Here is a 17,831-nt window from a genome sequence, read left to right on the forward strand (position 1 = left end):
GTGAGGAAGCATGAGCAATATCAAGGCTACAAGTCCATCTCCAAAGACCTGAATGTTCCTGTGTCTACCGTGCGCAGTGTCATCAAGAAGTTTAAAGCCCATGGCACTGTGGCCAACCTCTCTAGATGTGGCCAGAAAAGAAAAATTGACAAGAGATTTCAATGCAAGATTGTGCGGATGTTGGATAAAGAACCTCCACTAACATCCAAACAAGTTCAAGCTGCCCTGCAGTCCGAGGGTACAACGGTGTCAACCCGTACTATCCGTCGGCATCTGATTGAAAAGGGACTGTATGGTAGGAGACCCAGGAAGACTCCACTTCTTACCCCGAGACATAAAAAAGCCAGGCTGGAGTTTGCCAAAACTTACCTGAAAAAGCCTAAAACATTTTGGAAGAATGTTCTCTGGTCAGATGAGACAAAAGTAGAGCTTTTAGGGCAAAAGCATCAACATAGAGTTTACAGGAGAAAAAAGAGGCATTCAAAGAAAAGTACACGGTCCCTACAGTCAAACATGGCGGCGGTTCCCTGATGTTTTGTTGTTGCTTTGCTGCCTCTGGCACTGGACTGCTTGACCGTGTGCATGGCATTATGAAGTCTGAAGACTACCAACAAATTTTGCAGCATAATTTAGGGCCCAGTGTGAGAAAGCTGGGTCTACCTCAGAGGTCATGGGTCTTCCAGCAGGACAATAACCCAAAACACACTTCAAAAAGCACTAGAAAATGGTTTGAGAGAAAGCACTGGAGACTTCTAAGGTGGCCAGCAATGAGTCCAGACCTGAATCCTATAGAACACCTGTGGAGAGATCTAAAAATGGCAGTTTGGAGAAGGCACCCTTCAAATATCAGGGACCTGGAGTAGTTTGCCAAAGAAGAATGGTCTAAAATTCCAGCAGAGCATTGTAAGAAACTCATTGATGGTTACCGGATGCAGTTGGTCACAGTTATTTTGGCTAAAGGTTGTGCAACCAAGTATTAGGCTGAGGGTGCCAATACTTTTGTCCGGCCCATTTTTGGAGTTTTGTGTGAAATGATCAATGTTTTGCTTTTTGCTTCATTCTCTTTTGTGTTTTTTCATTTAAGACAAATTAAATGAAGATAATAATACCAAAGAATTTGTGTTTGCAATCATTTTCAGGAAGAAACTGAATATTATCTGACAGAATTGCAGGGGTGTCAATACTTTTGGCCATGACTGTACATATACATACACTACCGTTCAAAAGTTTGGGGTCACCCAGATAATTTTATATTCCGTGAGAACTCATACTTTTATTAATCAAATGAGTTGCCCAATGAATTTAAAAATCTAGTCCAGACATTAACAAGGTTTGAAAAAAAGATTTTCATTTGAAATAATTTTCTCCTTCAAACTTTGCTTTAGTCAAAAAATGCTCCCTTTGCAGCAATTCCAGCATTGCAGACCTTTGGCATTCTAGCAGTTAATTTGCTGAGGTAATCTGGAGAAATTTCACCCCATGCTTCCAGAAGCCCCTCCCACAAGTAAGTTTGGCTTGATGGGCACTTTTTGCATACCATACGGTCAAGCTGCCTACACAACAGCTCAATGGGGTTGAGATCTGGTGACTGCGCTGGCCACTCCATTACAGATAGAATACCAGCTGCCTGTTTCTTCCCTAAATAGTTCTTGCATAATTTGGAGGTATGCTTTGGGTCATTGTCCTGTTGTAGAATGAAATTGGCTCCAATCAAGCGCTGTCCACAGGGTACTGCATGGCGTTGCAAAATGGAGTGATAGCCTTCCTTATTCAAAATCCCTTTTATCTTGTACAAATCTCCCACTTTACCAGCACCAAAGCAACCCCAGACCATCACATTACCTCCACCATGCTTGACAAATGGCATCAGGCACTCTTCCAGCATCTTTTCAGTTGTTCTGCATCTCACAAATGTTCTTCTGTGTGATCCAAACACCTCAAACTTGGATTCGTCTGTCTATAACCAGGGCTGTGGAGTCGGAGTCGTGGAGTCGGAGTCGGTGCTCATTTTGGTGGAGTCGGAGTCGGAGTTGGAGTCGGTATAAAATGGACCGACTCCGACTCCTAAAATATATAATAAATTGGGTACAGTAATTCAATGCAGAATGTGCTGAATATTTTTTCATAGGAGTTTGGGAAAGTTATGAAATGTCCTATAAATGGCTGTTCTATTCCTGATCTAAGGCTACATTCACACACAGCGTTTTTCCTGTGTTTTTTGAGGATACTTTTTTCAGCTGCAAAAGCTGATCATCTTTTTAAAAAACCGCATCACCTGAAAGGTTTTTGAGCTCATAGATAATGTTTTCAATAGCAAAAGCAGATTAGAAATCTGCTCTATCTATCCATTTATCCATATCTGTCTATCCATATCGTATCTGTACCAAAAAGAATGAAAACCGGGTAGTACACCAATATATATTCTGTTCTATCTAAATATCTTGATTATGGGATCATAAAAATGATTAAATGTCTGAGGTTCACATTGTACTACAATAAATTTTTCACTTAAATATAAGCAATATGTGTGGGAGTCGGAGTCGGAGTTGGAGTCGGTGTAAGGGAAATTGAGGAGTCGGAGTCGGAGTCGCAGGTTTGGCTTACCGACTCCACAGCCCTGTCTATAACACTTTTTTCCAATCTTCCTCTGTCCAATGTCTGTGTTCTCTTGCCCATATTAATATTTTCCTTTTATTAGCCAGTCTCAGATATGGCTTTTTCTTTGCCACTCTGCCCTGAAGGTCAGCATCCAGGAGTCGCCTCTTCACTGTAGACGTTGACACTGGCGTTTTGCGTGTACTATTTAATGAAGCTGCCTGTTGAGGACCTGTGAGGCATCGATTTCTCAAACTACAGACTCTTGTCAGGAACACCGCACTGCACTTGCTCACTGAGCCAGTGCGCGTGTCCTGAGTGTCAGGATCCTGTCAGCGCCGGCGTGCAGCGTCCGCTGAGCAGGGACTCACCCGCACTGTAGGGGTACCGGGGTCAGGTACAGCCAGAAAGTAACGATACACAGGACCTGTGGACGCTGAAGCAAGCAGACACAGGACCTACGGTCATGTGACTGCAAGGGGGCGGGGCTTAGCATACTGTGAGAAGGAGAGACACTATACAGAATTACTCAGTCAGGCAAAACGGGGTTCATACACAGAGATAGCAGTAACGTACCAAGGATGAGACAGAACGGATAGTCAGGGCCAAGCTGAAGTCAAAACCAAACAGACATAGAAGGTACCAAGCAGAATCCAAAGCAATATCCAGAGAACAGACCGAGTCATACACAGAGAATCATGCAACCAGAACACAGCACAAACACACTCAGGGGTCACCACACTATGCCAAGGGCAAGAGTATAACTGACAGGGATGGGAGCGTCCTGAGGCTATAAGAAGCTTTCCCAGAACCAATGAGAGGCCACCATAATAGGTCCCAGGTGTGCAGGTAAGAGTCTGCACTGAGATCAAAACATTAACCCCAGAAGTGCCGGTCACCCAGCACTGGTATCATGACAATGTCCCTGTCTTGCTGCTTAGTTGTGCAGCGGGGCCTCCCACTTCTTTCTACTCTGGTTAGAACCTGTTTGTGCTCCTCCTGAAAAGGGAGTAGTACACACCGCTGTAGGAAATCTTCAGTTTCTTGGCAATTTCTCGCATGGAATAGCCTTCATTTCAAAGAACAAGAATAGACTGTCGAGTTTAACATGAAAGTTCTTTATTTCTGACCATTTTGAGAGTTTAATGGAACCAACAAATGTAATGCTCCAGATTCTCAATTAGCTCAAAGGAAGGTCAGGTTTATAGCTTCTCTAATCAGCCAAACTGCTTTCAGCTGTTCTAACATACTTGCACAAGAGTTTTCAAGGGTATTCTAACCATCCATTAGCCTTCTTACACAGTTAGCAAACACAAAGTACCATAAGAACACTGGAGTGATGGTTGTTGGAAATGGGCCTCTATACACCTATGAAGATATTGCATTACAAACCAGACTTTTGCAGCTAGCATAGTCATTTACCACATCAACAACATTAACAATGTATAGAGTGTATTTCTGCATCATTTAATGTTAGCTTCATTGGATAAAACTATGCTTTTCTTTCAAAAATTAGGAAATTTCTAAGTGACCCTAAACTTTTGAACAGTAGTGTGTATATATCATTATAATTTGTTATCACATACACATATTTGCTATTGCCACATTCAGAATTGCCCGATCAATAAAAAAGAACAACCTGATCACTAAACGGCGTAGCGAGAAAAAAAGTCAAAATGTCGCCACGACATTGCATTTAAATGCAACAAAGTGCGATCAAAAGATCGTATCTGCACCAAAATGGTATCACTAAAAACGTCAGCTCGACACGCAAAAAATATGCCCTCACCCAACCCGACGTCACAAAAAATGGAGACTCTACGGGTATCGAAAAATGGAGCAATTTTTTTAAACAAAGTTTGGATTTTTTTTTCACCACTTAGATAAAAAAGAACCTAGACATGTTTGGTGACTTTGAACTCATAATGACAATGTGAATCATAATGGCAGGTCAAAAAAAAAAAAAAAAAAACAAGTGTGGGATTGGACTTTTTTGCAATTTCACCGCACTTTGAATTTCTTTCCCTTTTTCCAGTACACGATATGTTAAAGCCAATGGTATCATTCAAAAGTACAACTCATCCCGTAAAAAACAAGCCCTCGCGTGGCCATATTGACCAAAAAATAAAAAAGTTAAGGCTCTGGGAAGGGGAGCAAAAAACGAAACCGCAAAAACGAAAAAAGCTCCGGTCATGAAGGTGTTAATGGGTGCACTTTAACAGCGTGCGCTTCCGGCCTTGCACTCTCATATGGAGCGCAATCTGCATTCCACGATGTACTGACCGGTTCTCTACCATAGGCAATGGATTGTTAAGGAGGTGCCCAGTTACACGAGGCTACACTTCGGGTCATGCGTGAGTGAAACGCATTTGCGTCCCAGTACGGCTTTCTGTAACGTGAGACTAGTAACTTCCGGTCACATGGTTTTACATGTGGAACGCGTTTGCGTTCCAGAAGGTCAGCTAGACAACATCTGGCTCATGGAAGTTATGAATGGGGACCGGGCTAGGCTCCACACTGCCACGGTCATCTGGCGTTTTGACCAGAGAAATAGTGGCCTTCATTATAATTAGGGTCCGATTTATAGGAGGCTCTGAGGAGTGGGACACGGAGTGTGTTCCATTGCATATGAGGTCTTGTCTCTGATTGTTGAGATTGAATCGCATGTCTTTTGGAAAACCTGTTCCCTGATGAACCCCTATAATATGAGGGTGGGAAACACGTTGGAAGGTAAGAATTTATATCTACATAAAAGACAGACGATAAAGACCTTTACTTTGGGCATCATCCAAATGCTTTCCATTGATTATTATGAGATTATATATGTGTCATCTAAAGGGATAATATCTAGTCACACTAGGGAATAGAGAATGTATTTTTGTATGGAAAAATATATAATGAATATTGATCTGGGTATTATATTTATGCTATTCCTTACAGAAAAAAAGGGGGGGTGAGTACTTACCTCCACTAAGACTCATGTCTACCAGAAAAAACGATTTGGTTATGTAGCAATAATTTATTGTTACTCCTTAAACCACGTGATATATTGTTAAAAGTCTTTTTTTTCCTGTTATGGCGCTCATTTTCTATATTAACTGTCAATGGGGTATATGTAAGATATTAATGACTTTTTAGACGTGAATGCCCTAATATTGTCCGGTGTGACCTTTGTTACATAAACTTTTACATTAATTGCAACACGTGGTGTCAGATTTAGAGGGTATATTTGGGTAATGGAGGGTAAGCCGACGGTGAGCATGGGAGCCATATTGCTTTCTTGGGGTGCCACGCAAGGTGTACTTACCCCAAGGTCCTGCTGCTCTGACAACTGCCAATGGGTTGGATCGCCCAAGCACAGCGGCCAAAGCCTTCACCCAGGCTGGGGGAGAACGCACTTCATTGGGGTCTGTAGGTAGATTAGGGAAGCCCCAGGGATCAACAAGAATCAGATGCTTCACTCTGAAGATTAAAACATATTACGGTATATTAGTACACTGGGAAGAAAGATGATAACCATGGACGAATATTATTGTAATGAACAGTAAAAAAACAATCCCTGCAATAAGATAACAAGAAATATCAATTAAGCTAAATAGACATCTTAAGGAAGACTTAGGGTATGTTTCCACTGTCTGGATTGCATCAGGATTTGCTGCGTATCGGACGCTGCGTCCAGATATTAGGCTATGTGCCCACGTATGCGGAAATTTCCTGAGGAAAACTGGACTCCTTCCCAGGAAATCCGCAGTTTTTTTTCCAAAGCATCCTAATACAATGAAATCCGCAGATTTTCTGCAAAATTACTAAACATGCTGCATTTTTTGGGCGGAAAAAAAACACATCATGGGCACAAAAATTACGAATTTCATTCTAATCATAGGATGCTTAATGTATGCGTTTTCTAAGCGTTTTTGCCGCGAAGAAACGCAACAAAAACGCGGAAAAAAAACGCGAAAAATCCTGAACATGTGAACACAGCCTTACAGCATAGTGGAGGGGATTTTATGAAATCCCATCTCCACTATGCGTGCAGGGCCTCATCCGGCTTCCCTGCATATCCGGACATGCAGCGCGTCTTTCTAGACCGCAGCATGTCTATTTATCTTGTGGAAACGCCCCGTCTCCGCAAGATAAATAACCCACTCTATGAATACGAAGCGGTGATTCTGCATGTGTTCAATGAACACATCCGGAATCACCGCACGTAAAACATGGGGCGGCACTTTAGGCGGAGCAGGGTTTCCGCTCCGTCCAAAGAAGTATGCAGCGTGGACACATACCCTAAAAGGGGTTTCTCAGCATTGCAATACAGATTACCTATCCTTAGGATAGGTCATGAGTACCAGACCAGTGTGGTTTGGGTGGTGTGGTGGGGGTGGACCAGACAATCCTGCCGATCAGCTGTTCCCGATATCACTTGGATGTGATCAGTTGCAGAGCTGCATGGCACAGTAGCGGACAGGTTCTGCGTCTCTTCTCAAATTAAAATGAATAAAGGTAGATCTGCAGTACCAAACTGGAGCCACTATGCAGTTGGTGCAGATGTGCCGAGCATCTCTGCAACTGATCACATCCAGCCAGGCCTGGGGACAGATAATCGGTGGGGATCCAGATGTTGCACCCCCATCGATGTAGTATTCTTGATCTATCCTAGAGAATAGGCAATCAATACCAAAGTACCAGACAACCCCATTAATTTAGCACCTTTTGTAAGTGTACAGATCTATCTGGTCATGGTAGCTCTATTACCAATTTAACAGCTTATTAACTCCTTTTCTTCTGTCACAGCCAGTGAATAGACAAAGGGGCTATCTAAGCTATTTAAATGTGTCAGTCGCTTTCAAACATAATACTGGTCACGTGCCGACACAGCAATCACCATCCAGTGCCATCACAGGTGGCCAGAAGTTGGGCTGCCGAACCGTGACAAGAGGGGTGCTCTGTAAATTAAAAGCACCTTTGATAACAGAGTCATATTCCTAAGTAATACAACGTAAGGTTTTAGGCACGTTTAAGAAGCGGAGATGACGCTGACCCCGTCAAGTATGCGATTCTCCCCCTCAGCGCTTCTGGCACTTAACCGCGTCCGCGCAAGCTCAGGGACTCCATTCCTTCCTGGCCTTGCAATGTTCGGGGGGGGGGGGGGGGGAGGGGCCACTACCGTAGCCGCCCCGACGCTGTGGGGGGGGGGGGGGGGGAAGAGTTAATCCTCCGATCTTCCCGATGCTGCTTCCAGCTCTGGGGCCCCCGCCGCTCACATATTGCTACCCGGGCGGCTGCCAGGCCAGGCATCCTCTACTCTGTGGGTTGCTTTTATCTCTGTGTAGGTTTCCTGTTCCTAGGGGCGGATTCCCTCTCTCCATGGGTGCTGTCGTGGCGAAGAGAAAAAATTACAATCGGGGAAAGCAGGGGATGTAGGCATCTAATGGGAGGTCGGCCCATCAGACCCAATCTTGGTTACTGATAACACCATCTGCGTTCCACTCTTCACTTTCTAGGGGGAAACATTCTGGAATATCTTTCTAAACATCTTAAGACAATATGTGGCAAAAACATTCTTCGTTACCGCATCACAGACAATAAATCACCTGGAAAGTCAGTGGAGTCTACATTTTTCATCCAAAAGATCTTTCTGCCATGAGCTAGCTCTCGCTAAAAGGAGATTCCTAAAAAATTAGTATCCCTTGTGTCAGCTCATGTACGGCCAGGAACGATAACAGCGAATATGGATTTAGATGTGTAAGACGGCGTTCACCGGGCGATTGTTTGCTCAAAGGTTTAATCATGAAAATACTTTTATCTAATGTGTAGGAAACACCTTTGGACCCAGCAGCTCAGTCACCAGGCCTATTTCCTGGAGATCACGGGAACCAGTGGAAACAGCAGCAGAGAAGCGATCGCCACTTTATACTAAAGACATTATTCTATAGTACCATAAAAGCTCTGATCTTTAGGGTAAAGATCCTTAATATAGTCTATAAAACATATCCTTTGGCTAATTTCTCATTTGGTCGTTGGATGCAGAATATATTTTAGTATACTGAACAATGACAAGTAGTTTTCTAACCTCTGAGGGAATTTCATGGAGTAGGACGTAGCCAAGAATCCCCCTAAACTGTGACCCAGAAGAATCATATCATTGATCCCCATTTCCTGCCGCCATTGCTCAATGGAGGAAACAAATTGCTCTTCTGCTCCCTCTGGATCACCAGGAAAGCTTGGTCGGGAGCTGCGTCCGAATCCCAACAGATCAAAAGCATGAAGGGTTCGTCCAGTACTCAGATGGTCTATGTTCTGGATCCAGAGGCCCACTCCTCCACCAAATCCATGAACCATCACCAGTGGAGTCTTGTCTCGGACCTCAGGGCTCACGGTCAGCGTCCATATCTTATTCTGATCCGGTAGAGACACATAGCGAGCAGAAAATCTGTTCCGGATACCTAAGTGAGAATAAGCATATGAATGGGGAATTAAAAAGATCGAAGAAATCACACTCCTAAATAGGTTCTCTCACTACAGAAAGGCTGAGAAGGTGGCGGTAAGCAGCGCTACGGCTCATTCATTCTCTGGGTCCTGGGGCCCGCACAGTCAGGATGTCATGTCATGCAAAAATGGAACAAAAGGTCATTGTCAACATTACCCAGTAAAATGATGCTGTATGACGGCCAAGCAAAATAGCATTGAAACAATTTGGCATCTGCACCGTCGTAGCTACAGCCACAAAATTTTGCACAGTCACACGTCTGGACCCCGAGAGCGTCATAGACTATGTTGTGAGGTGAAATTTTAACCCCGCGCGTTCCAATTCACCAAACAATTTTACCCCTATCTACATAATGGGGAAAAAGTGAAAGGAAAAGTGTTGGAGGCAAATTGACAGCTGCCAGATGTGAACAAGGGGGACTGAAAGAATGAGAGTGATGGCGCCAAAGAGTGTATACCGTACAGTTACTAAGGTGGGGCCCTGACATGGGATACTCACCACACGGGGATATGAACACACACACAAAATGCGCCACACACTACCACGTGCTTCAACACATATACAACCCTCAGCACACATTTCACCACACATACACCAACCTCGCCACATAAAAGTCGAAACACAAAAGTCGCCACTCAAAACTCGCCACGCTGTCCCAGAGCTGTTTAAAAGATGAAAAATGAGCTGTGATTGGTCGCCATCAGCAACAGTTTTCTTTGTAGACAGTTGTGGTAACTGAGGTCTATTATTCTTATTTCAATAGTGTTCTCGTCCTTCTGTAAAGCTGGAAATAATTTATTACTGTGCCAACACAGACCACCCTCTGACACAGACTGCAGGATCGATTTGCAATCTCCATGCTTTTCTCATGGTCAACTTTACGTGATCTGTTTAAGAGTTGGAACTGCCAAAAATCTGTTCATCTTTGCACCGAAAGGAAAAACCAAAAATGTTGTTTATCAAAAGGCTCTTGAATGAGTTGAAAATAAAATACTATCAATACTTGGGTAATCGTTTAGTTAATTTGTGTTGCAAATCTGTAGTGATGAATATATGATGTGAAATGTTTTTATGTGCAATATAATCATTATAATTTGTTATAACTAATCACAGTTGGTTACTAGGCCCAGGCAATGGCGGGCTCTTCAGCTAGTCAGTTATAAAAGGGAATCTGTCACCAGGTTTTTTGCTATGCAATCGGAGAGCACTGTAATGTAGCAGCAGAAACCTAGATTCCATGGATGTGTCACTTATTGCAGTTTCAAAGCAGTGTTTTATCAGAAGGAGATTATCACTACAGGACAACTGGCCTTGTGCCTCCTAGTCCAATCTAGCCAACAGCACCGATTAACAGCTCTCTGTCATCATCCAATGTGCTCAAAAGCTGTGGTGTTGGCGGGTTATACAGAGCTCAACAACAGGGCTCTGCTAGATCTGCAGCAGAGAAAACTGACGCTCCCAGTATACTAATAAGTGATACATCACTGGAATCAGGGTCTCCATCCCTATCTCATGCTACTGTCAAATTACACAGCAAAAATCTGTTTACGGATGACTTTTGGAATTAAGTTCTACTAATATTTGCTCCTTACACTGAAGAATCCTTGACTCGACAGCCTTTAACTGAGACATGGAGGTGGGGCACCAAGATGGGATCCAGCCAGTCAACCAACTCTGAGAGCTGTGGCAAAATTAAAAAAAGTTAAATAAGACATGCGTAGAAGTTGTTAAAAAATTAGTTTAGCCAACACAGATCAATCAATACATTTCCTTTACATCATACTATTGTACAAATTGCTGATGCCAAATTCTAGGTGTACAGTCTGAAAACGGCAGATACAAACAATTCTCTTACCTGTCCAGGTCTATATTATTGTGAACAGCGCTTTGTATTAAGCCACTTATATTGCTGGCATCTCAGCCCTTATTCTTCTTCTGGACCAGCTTCCAAGCAGATTTATGACCAGTTAAAGGTTGAACTTTGTGGTGATAAATCTGCATAAGGCCGGGAACACACGTGAGAAACACGGCCGTGTCTCGCATGTTAATACCCGGCACTGCCGCCGGCACTCGGAAGCGGGGCATGCGGCTCCATGTATTGCTATGTGGCCGCACGCTCCGCTCCCGAGTATTAACATGCGAGACTCGGCCGTGTTTCTCACATGTGTGATCCCGGCCTAAAAGGTCATTCAGGAGATGAGAGATACCAGTCAATCTTGTTCTGATGGTAACTCATTCTGCAGTCTGATATGTGCCGAAATACCCAGAGGCTGCATGCAACAAGATTGTTCATGAAACCCTATACTAGAAATTATTTTTGCAAAAAAAAAAAAAAAAAATATGTATTTGAGTCAAAATAATTGCTCCCAAAGGCCTCCATGTCCTTTACGTTATCACTCGCTAGAATGGCTGTAATCGATTAGAAATAATGCTTCCAGAAATAGAAAGACTCGTGTCTAGCTCCATCACCCGGCCGAGACCCCGCGCCGCCACTTATCCTGGCTGACTTCACCAATGCTCATGGACTACTGCAGTTTCTGGACTATTAATCTAAACATATGCGGTCACCTTTACTCAATCACACATCTCCGTTTCTTTGATCCTACTAGTAAGTACCTTGCTGTACCCAGCCCAACTGCACACAGATAGTCAGGAAAGGAGAGAATAAGATTGATGCCATGAAACTAGTCAAAGGCACCTGAAAGAAAAGGAGAGGAAAGAGAAAAGTAATGAAACAGTGAAAGTGATCCCCCCTTACCAATGCCCCCATGCACGGACAGTGGCCCCGTTATCAGTGGCTATATGGTGGGAAATATCTGAAGGGGCCACAGTGCTCCTCTATAGTATCAAACAATATAGATGCAGTCACATAAAAAATGTGGTAATAAGTCCCCCAAGGGTGAATTCACACTCCGCAGATGTGCAGACAAGAGAACACTGTGTTCACACCAACAATGCGGCTTTCTCCAGAATTCAAGGTCTCCACCGGCAGGATGGGCTAGAAGAGGAACGATATGTTATAACGGTGTGTTTTGGTTTAAATTTGGAATTTTTGTGAGTATTGAAGAGTGTGACCAACTAAAAGGAGAAATTTATACTGACTGGCTCAAGGTTTGCACTGTGTGTATGGACCGGTCAGCACGAAACCGGGATCTAAAGATCAAACTGATCCCCGGCCCGTCGGCAATGACTGCGCCATTCCATTACAGAGCCTAGAACTGAATCGGAGCAGCGCCACAGTTCGAGGAGGCAGATCCCTGAAAAAGCAGCGACCAGTCATTCACAGATCGGAGGAACAAAGAATTGCAGAATACTACTTGGAACATGACATGTGACACAGAGGTATACAGACTGCAGAATACAGAAGTCACCTGCACTGGGGTCAGGAGGCAGCCGGCACAGGCGTTATTCCAGCAGCACCGCGGTGACTCAGCACACCGTGAGCCGGCCCAGGTACAGTAACTAGTTATTATAGGCAGGGAACAGCCAGCGCCTTATAGCAGCAACTAAACATATCAGCGACACAGGACACCTAGAAAGTAAAGCAGTTCCCGTCCGTCCTTTCTTATCTCCGCCTTTCCTTTCATCCTATTTGTCTCTTAATACAGTTCCCGGCACTTGTCATCTTGGGAGCAGTCATTCATAGCAGAACATTAGATTTTTAAAGTGAACCTGTTATGTCTCCAAATGTTATTTGCCTGCAGCTATAGGGTTACAATGCTGTCCGGCCACCTTACTGACAGTGCGGCTACTGGGAGCTGGTGGCTTTCAGTCAGAGGCGGCTCCACTCACAGCTCGGCACACAGCGAGCAGCGTATCTAAGAACGCCCCAACACTGACTGACAGCTCGGAACACAGCGAGCAGCGTATCTAAGCACGCCACGACACAGACTGACAGCTCAGCACACAGTGAGCAGTGTATCTAAGCACGCCCTGACACTGACTGACAGCTCGGCACACAGTGAGCAGTGTATCTAAGCACGCCCTGACAGCTCAGCACACAGTGAGCAGTGTATCTAAGCATGCCCTGACACTGACTGACAGCTCGGCACACAGTGAGCAGTGTATCTAAGCACGCCCTGACAATGACTGACAGCTCGGCACACAGTGAGCAGTGTATCTAAGCACGCCCTGACACTGACTGACAGCTCAGCACACAGTGAGCAGTGTATCTAAGCACGCCCCAACACTGACTGACAGCTTGGCACACAGTGAGCAGTGTATCTAAGCACGCCATGACACTGACTGACAGCTCGGCACACAGTGAGCAGCGTATCTAAGCACGCCCTGAAACAGGCTGACAGCTCAGCACACAGTGAGCAGCGTATCTAAGCACGCCCCAACACTGACTGACAGCTCGGCACACAGCGAGCAGCGTATCTAAGCACGCCCTGACACAGACTGACAGCTCAGGACACAGTGAGCAGCGTATCTAAGCACGCCCTGACACAGACTGACAGCTCAGCACACAGTGAGCAGCGTATCTAAGCACGCCCCAACACTGACTGACAGCTCGGCACACAGTGAGCAGCGTATCTAAGCACGCCCTGACACAGACTGACAGCTCGGCACACAGTGAGCAGTGTATCTAAGCACGCCCTGACACAGACTGACAGCTCGGCACACAGTGAGCAGTGTAACTAAGCACGCCCTGACACAGACTGACAGCTCGGCACACAGCGAGCAGCGTATCTAAGCACGCCCTGACACAGACTGACAGCTCAGCACACAGTGGGCAGTGTATCTAAGCACGCCCTGACACTGACTGACAGCTCGGCACACAGTGAGCAGTGTATCTAAGCACGCCCTGACAGCTCAGCACACAGTGAGCAGTGTATCTAAGCATGCCCTGACACTGACTGACAGCTCGGCACACAGTGATCAGTGTATCTAAGCACGCCCTGACACTGACTGACAGCTCGGCACACAGTGAGCAGTGTATCTAAGCACGCCCCAACACTGACTGACAGCTCAGCACACAGTGAGCAGTGTATCTAAGCACGCCCTGACACAGACTGACAGCTCGGCACACAGTGAGCAGTGTATCTAAGCACGCCCTGACACAGACTGACAGCTCGGCACACAGTGAGCAGTGTATCTAAGCACGCCCCGACACAGACTGACAGCTCAGCACACAGTGAGCAGCGTATCTAAGCACGCCCCGACACAGACTGACAGCTCGGCACACTGTGAGCTGCGTATCTAAGCACGCCCTGACACAGACTGACAGCTCAGCACACAGTGAGCAGCGTATCTAAGCACGCCCCAACACTGACTTGACAGCTCGGCACGACTGGGCTGCACTGTAACGCTATTAATCTGTTGTGTGTTTTGGGGACATGACACTTCCCCTTTAAGGGGGCACTAACACTTTATTGGGCCTCTCACAGAGCATTACTACTGGGTGAGGGGCACAATACTTGCCTTGTCCTAGGTGCTGACCACCCACATTACACCACGGATTCTCCTGTCTCCGTAACAGGGAGAGAGGGCTGGTAAAGGGGTTGTCTACCTCTGATGAAATCTTGTTGGACAACCCCTTAGCCAGACAATCCTTTTGGAAGACAAGTTGTGCAGGTACCACTATCATGTAACCCCATCCTGCCCGCCCTGAATACAAAGAGGACTCCAGCAGGCGGCAATGATAGAGCCCTCAATGCAAGAGCCAGCCGGGGAAGGCACGGGGCAGGCTCCTCTGTGCATGCTGGGAGTTGTAGTTTCCCGGCAGTCAGGCACCAGCCACCTGTAGCTGCTTACACACTGAAGGCCCGGCCTGTGTACTGTAATGCGCTGCGGCCTCCATAACTGCCCGTGTGCCGCCGTTGCGGCCACTCACCGCTCCTCCAGCTGCTCGGCCATCACAGGGTCGCTCTCCTGAAGTCCTGGCATCACACCGCTGTGCTAAAGACTGCTCCTCACCGGACAAACCGCGCTGACTGCGGAGGGCGGAGCCTGCGGGAAGGATAGACCAGTAGGGGCGGTGCTATCGGTGCTGAGGGCGTGTCCAGAAGATGCCCCGCCCACACCAGGGAAGCTGCCCTGTGTACATAGTGTAATGACGGGCGTGGGCGGAGCCAGCGTGGGCTGGGAGGAGAGCGTTACACAAGCTGTCAGGGAGGCGGTGTTGTTTCTGCTCCTTGCGTCATTGCTGGATCCTGCTGTGTCATGGTGAGGTATAGCGGGGTCTGTCATTGTGCCCTTGAAGCAAACACTGCTGTGAATACACCTGAAAGAAGACACAGAAAGTATAAAATGGGCATCAGTGTGCACCTGAAGGTTGTATGGAAGGGGTTAAATTACACTGGCCGCTGATCTCACACCACCATTACACAGTGACACCCCCACATCAAATTTCGGTCACTACAGCCTGACCCAACCTGGCTCTAGGTATCTAAACTGACCTCAAAGTGGGCAAACGGGCAATTTTTGATGTTGTGGCACCGTAGTCCCGCGCCTTGCGCGGTTCTAGGTGCCTTATCCGCCCTTCTGTGGGCAGGGTCTTCATCCTGCGCAGGCGAGTCAAAAGACACTGCCCACAGAAGGGCGGATAAGGCACCCAGAACCGTGCATGGCGCAGGATTACAGCACCACGTCACAGGGTAGTGTGACGAGCATGGGAGAGGGGTGTTATGATAATGGCAGGAGGCAGAGATTTCCTCCAGACACCACACATCCTGGAGCCAGGAAGAAACAACATAGAAGATTAAAGCTCATTCTATGGGGCTAGCCCATGGTGAGAAAGTCCAAACTGAAGGTTAAGGCTTCTTAGATAGGGCTGGATTGCATAGAAAGAGAACCTAAGGTCCATTTTAAGCATTGATGCATTTTGGGTGTCCTTGAAGTACAGTAAGAGGAGAGCCTGAGGATACCAGCTGTCTGCTTTTGCAAGGCTGGTTAAGGCTGACAGCTGAGGGTTGCAACCCCCAGCTGTCAGTTTTGCCTGGCTGGATATCAAAAATACTTATTTTTAGTACAGGAGAACGAAGGCTTCAGTGGAAATAGGTGTTAGGTGAGTATAACTGTGTTTGCTGTCACCTGACAATACAAAGGTGACATCAACCCCACAAATATGAACCCCACTTACCACCGCTACAGGGCAAGTGGGAAGAGCCAGGCAAAGTGCCAGAATTGGCGCATCTAATAGATATGCCTTTTCTGGGCAGCTGCAGGCTGCTATTTTTTAGGCTGGGGGGACCTATACAGTTGTGGCCAAAAGTATTGACACCCCTGCAATTTTGTCAGCTAATACTGAGTTTCTTCCTGAAAATGATTGCAATCACAATTTCTGTGGTATTATCTTCATTTAATTTGTCTTAAATGAAAAAACACAAAAGAGAATGAAGCAAAAAGCAAAACATTGATCATTTCACACAAAACTCCAAAAATGGGCCAGACAAAAGTATTGGCACCCTCAGCCTAATACTTGGTTGCACAACCTTTAGCCAAAATAACTGCGACCAACCACTTCCGGTAACCATCAATGACTTTCTTACAATGCTCTGCTGGAATTTTTGACCATTCTTCTTTGGCAAACTGCTCCAGGTCCCTGATATTAGAAGGGTGCCTTCTCCAAACTGCCATTTTTAGATCTCTCCACAGGTGTTCTATGGGATGCAGGTCTGGACTCATTGCTGGCCACCTTAGAAGTCTCCAGTGCTTTCTCTCAAACCATTTTCTAGTGCTTTTTGAAGTGTGTTTTGGGTCATTGTCCTGCTGTAAGACCCATGACCTCTGAGGGAGACCCAGCTTTCTCACACTGGGCCCTACATTATGCTGCAAAATTTGTTGGTAGTCTTCTGACTTCATAATGCCATGCACACAGTCAAGCAGTCCAGTGCCAGAGGCAGCAAAGCAGCCCCAAAACATCAGGGAACCTCCGCCATGTTTGACTGTAGGGACCATGTTCTTTTCTTTGCATGCCTCTTTTTTTCTCCTGTAAACTCTATGTTGATGCCTTTCCCAAAAAGCTCTTCTTTTGTCTCATCTGACCAGAGAACATTCTTCCAAAAAGTTTTAGGCTTTTTCAGGTAAGTTTTGGCAAACTCCAGCCTGGCTTTTTTATGTCTCGGGGTAAGAAGTGGGATCTTCCTGGGTCTCCTACCATACAGTCCCTTTTCATTCAGACGCTGACGGATAGTACGGGTTGACACTGTTGTGCCCTCGGACTGCAGGGCAGCTTGAACTTGTTTGGATGTTAGTCAAGGTTCTTTATCCAACATCCGCACAATCTTGCGTTGAAATTTCTTGTCAATTTTTCTTTTCCGTCCACATCTAGGGAGGTTAGCCACAGTGCCATGGGCTTTAAACTTCTTGATGACACTGCGCATGGTAGACACAGGAACATTCATGTCTTTGGAGATGGACTTGTAGCCTTGAGATTGCTCATGCTTCCTCACAATTTGGTTTCTCAAGTCCTCAGACAGTTCTTTGGTCTTCTTTCTTTTCTCCATGCTCAATGTGGTACATGCAAGGACAGAGGTTGAGTCAACTTTAATCCATGTCAACTGGCTGCAAGTGTGATTTAGTTATTGCCAACACCTGTTAGGTGCCACAGGTAAGTTACAGGTGCTGTTAATTACACAAATTAGAGAAGCATCACATGATTTTTCGAACAGTGCCAATACTTTTGTCCACCCTCTTTTTTATGTTTGGTGTGGAATTATATCCAATTTGGCTTTAGGACAATTCTTTTTGTGTTTTTTCATTTAAGACAAATTAAATGAAGATAATAATAACAAAGAATTTGTGT

At 45.6% G+C, this 17,831-nt stretch overlaps 1 protein-coding gene across 1 annotated transcript in view; it reads right to left on the reverse strand.

Annotated features, from left to right (window-relative positions):
• ABHD4 (abhydrolase domain containing 4, N-acyl phospholipase B) overlaps positions 1-15,073 on the reverse strand; it is a 31,365-nt gene extending 16,292 nt beyond the window's left edge. The window contains exons 1-4 of the mRNA XM_073575473.1: positions 14,919-15,073; positions 10,675-10,763; positions 8,666-9,038; positions 5,903-6,057 (exon numbers count right to left, since the gene is read on the reverse strand). Coding sequence (XP_073431574.1) covers positions 5,903-6,057; positions 8,666-9,038; positions 10,675-10,763; positions 14,919-14,971 — 670 coding nt within the window. The 5' untranslated portion in view covers positions 14,972-15,073. The remainder of the gene's footprint in view (positions 1-5,902; positions 6,058-8,665; positions 9,039-10,674; positions 10,764-14,918) is intronic.
• Between the last annotated feature and the right edge of the window lie 2,758 nt (positions 15,074-17,831).

Source organism: Dendrobates tinctorius, unplaced genomic scaffold (genome assembly GCF_039654945.1).
Source record: "Dendrobates tinctorius isolate UK_male_01 unplaced genomic scaffold, ASM3965494v1 ptg000044l, whole genome shotgun sequence".
In the NCBI taxonomy this organism is placed as follows: Eukaryota; Metazoa; Chordata; class Amphibia; order Anura; family Dendrobatidae; genus Dendrobates; species Dendrobates tinctorius.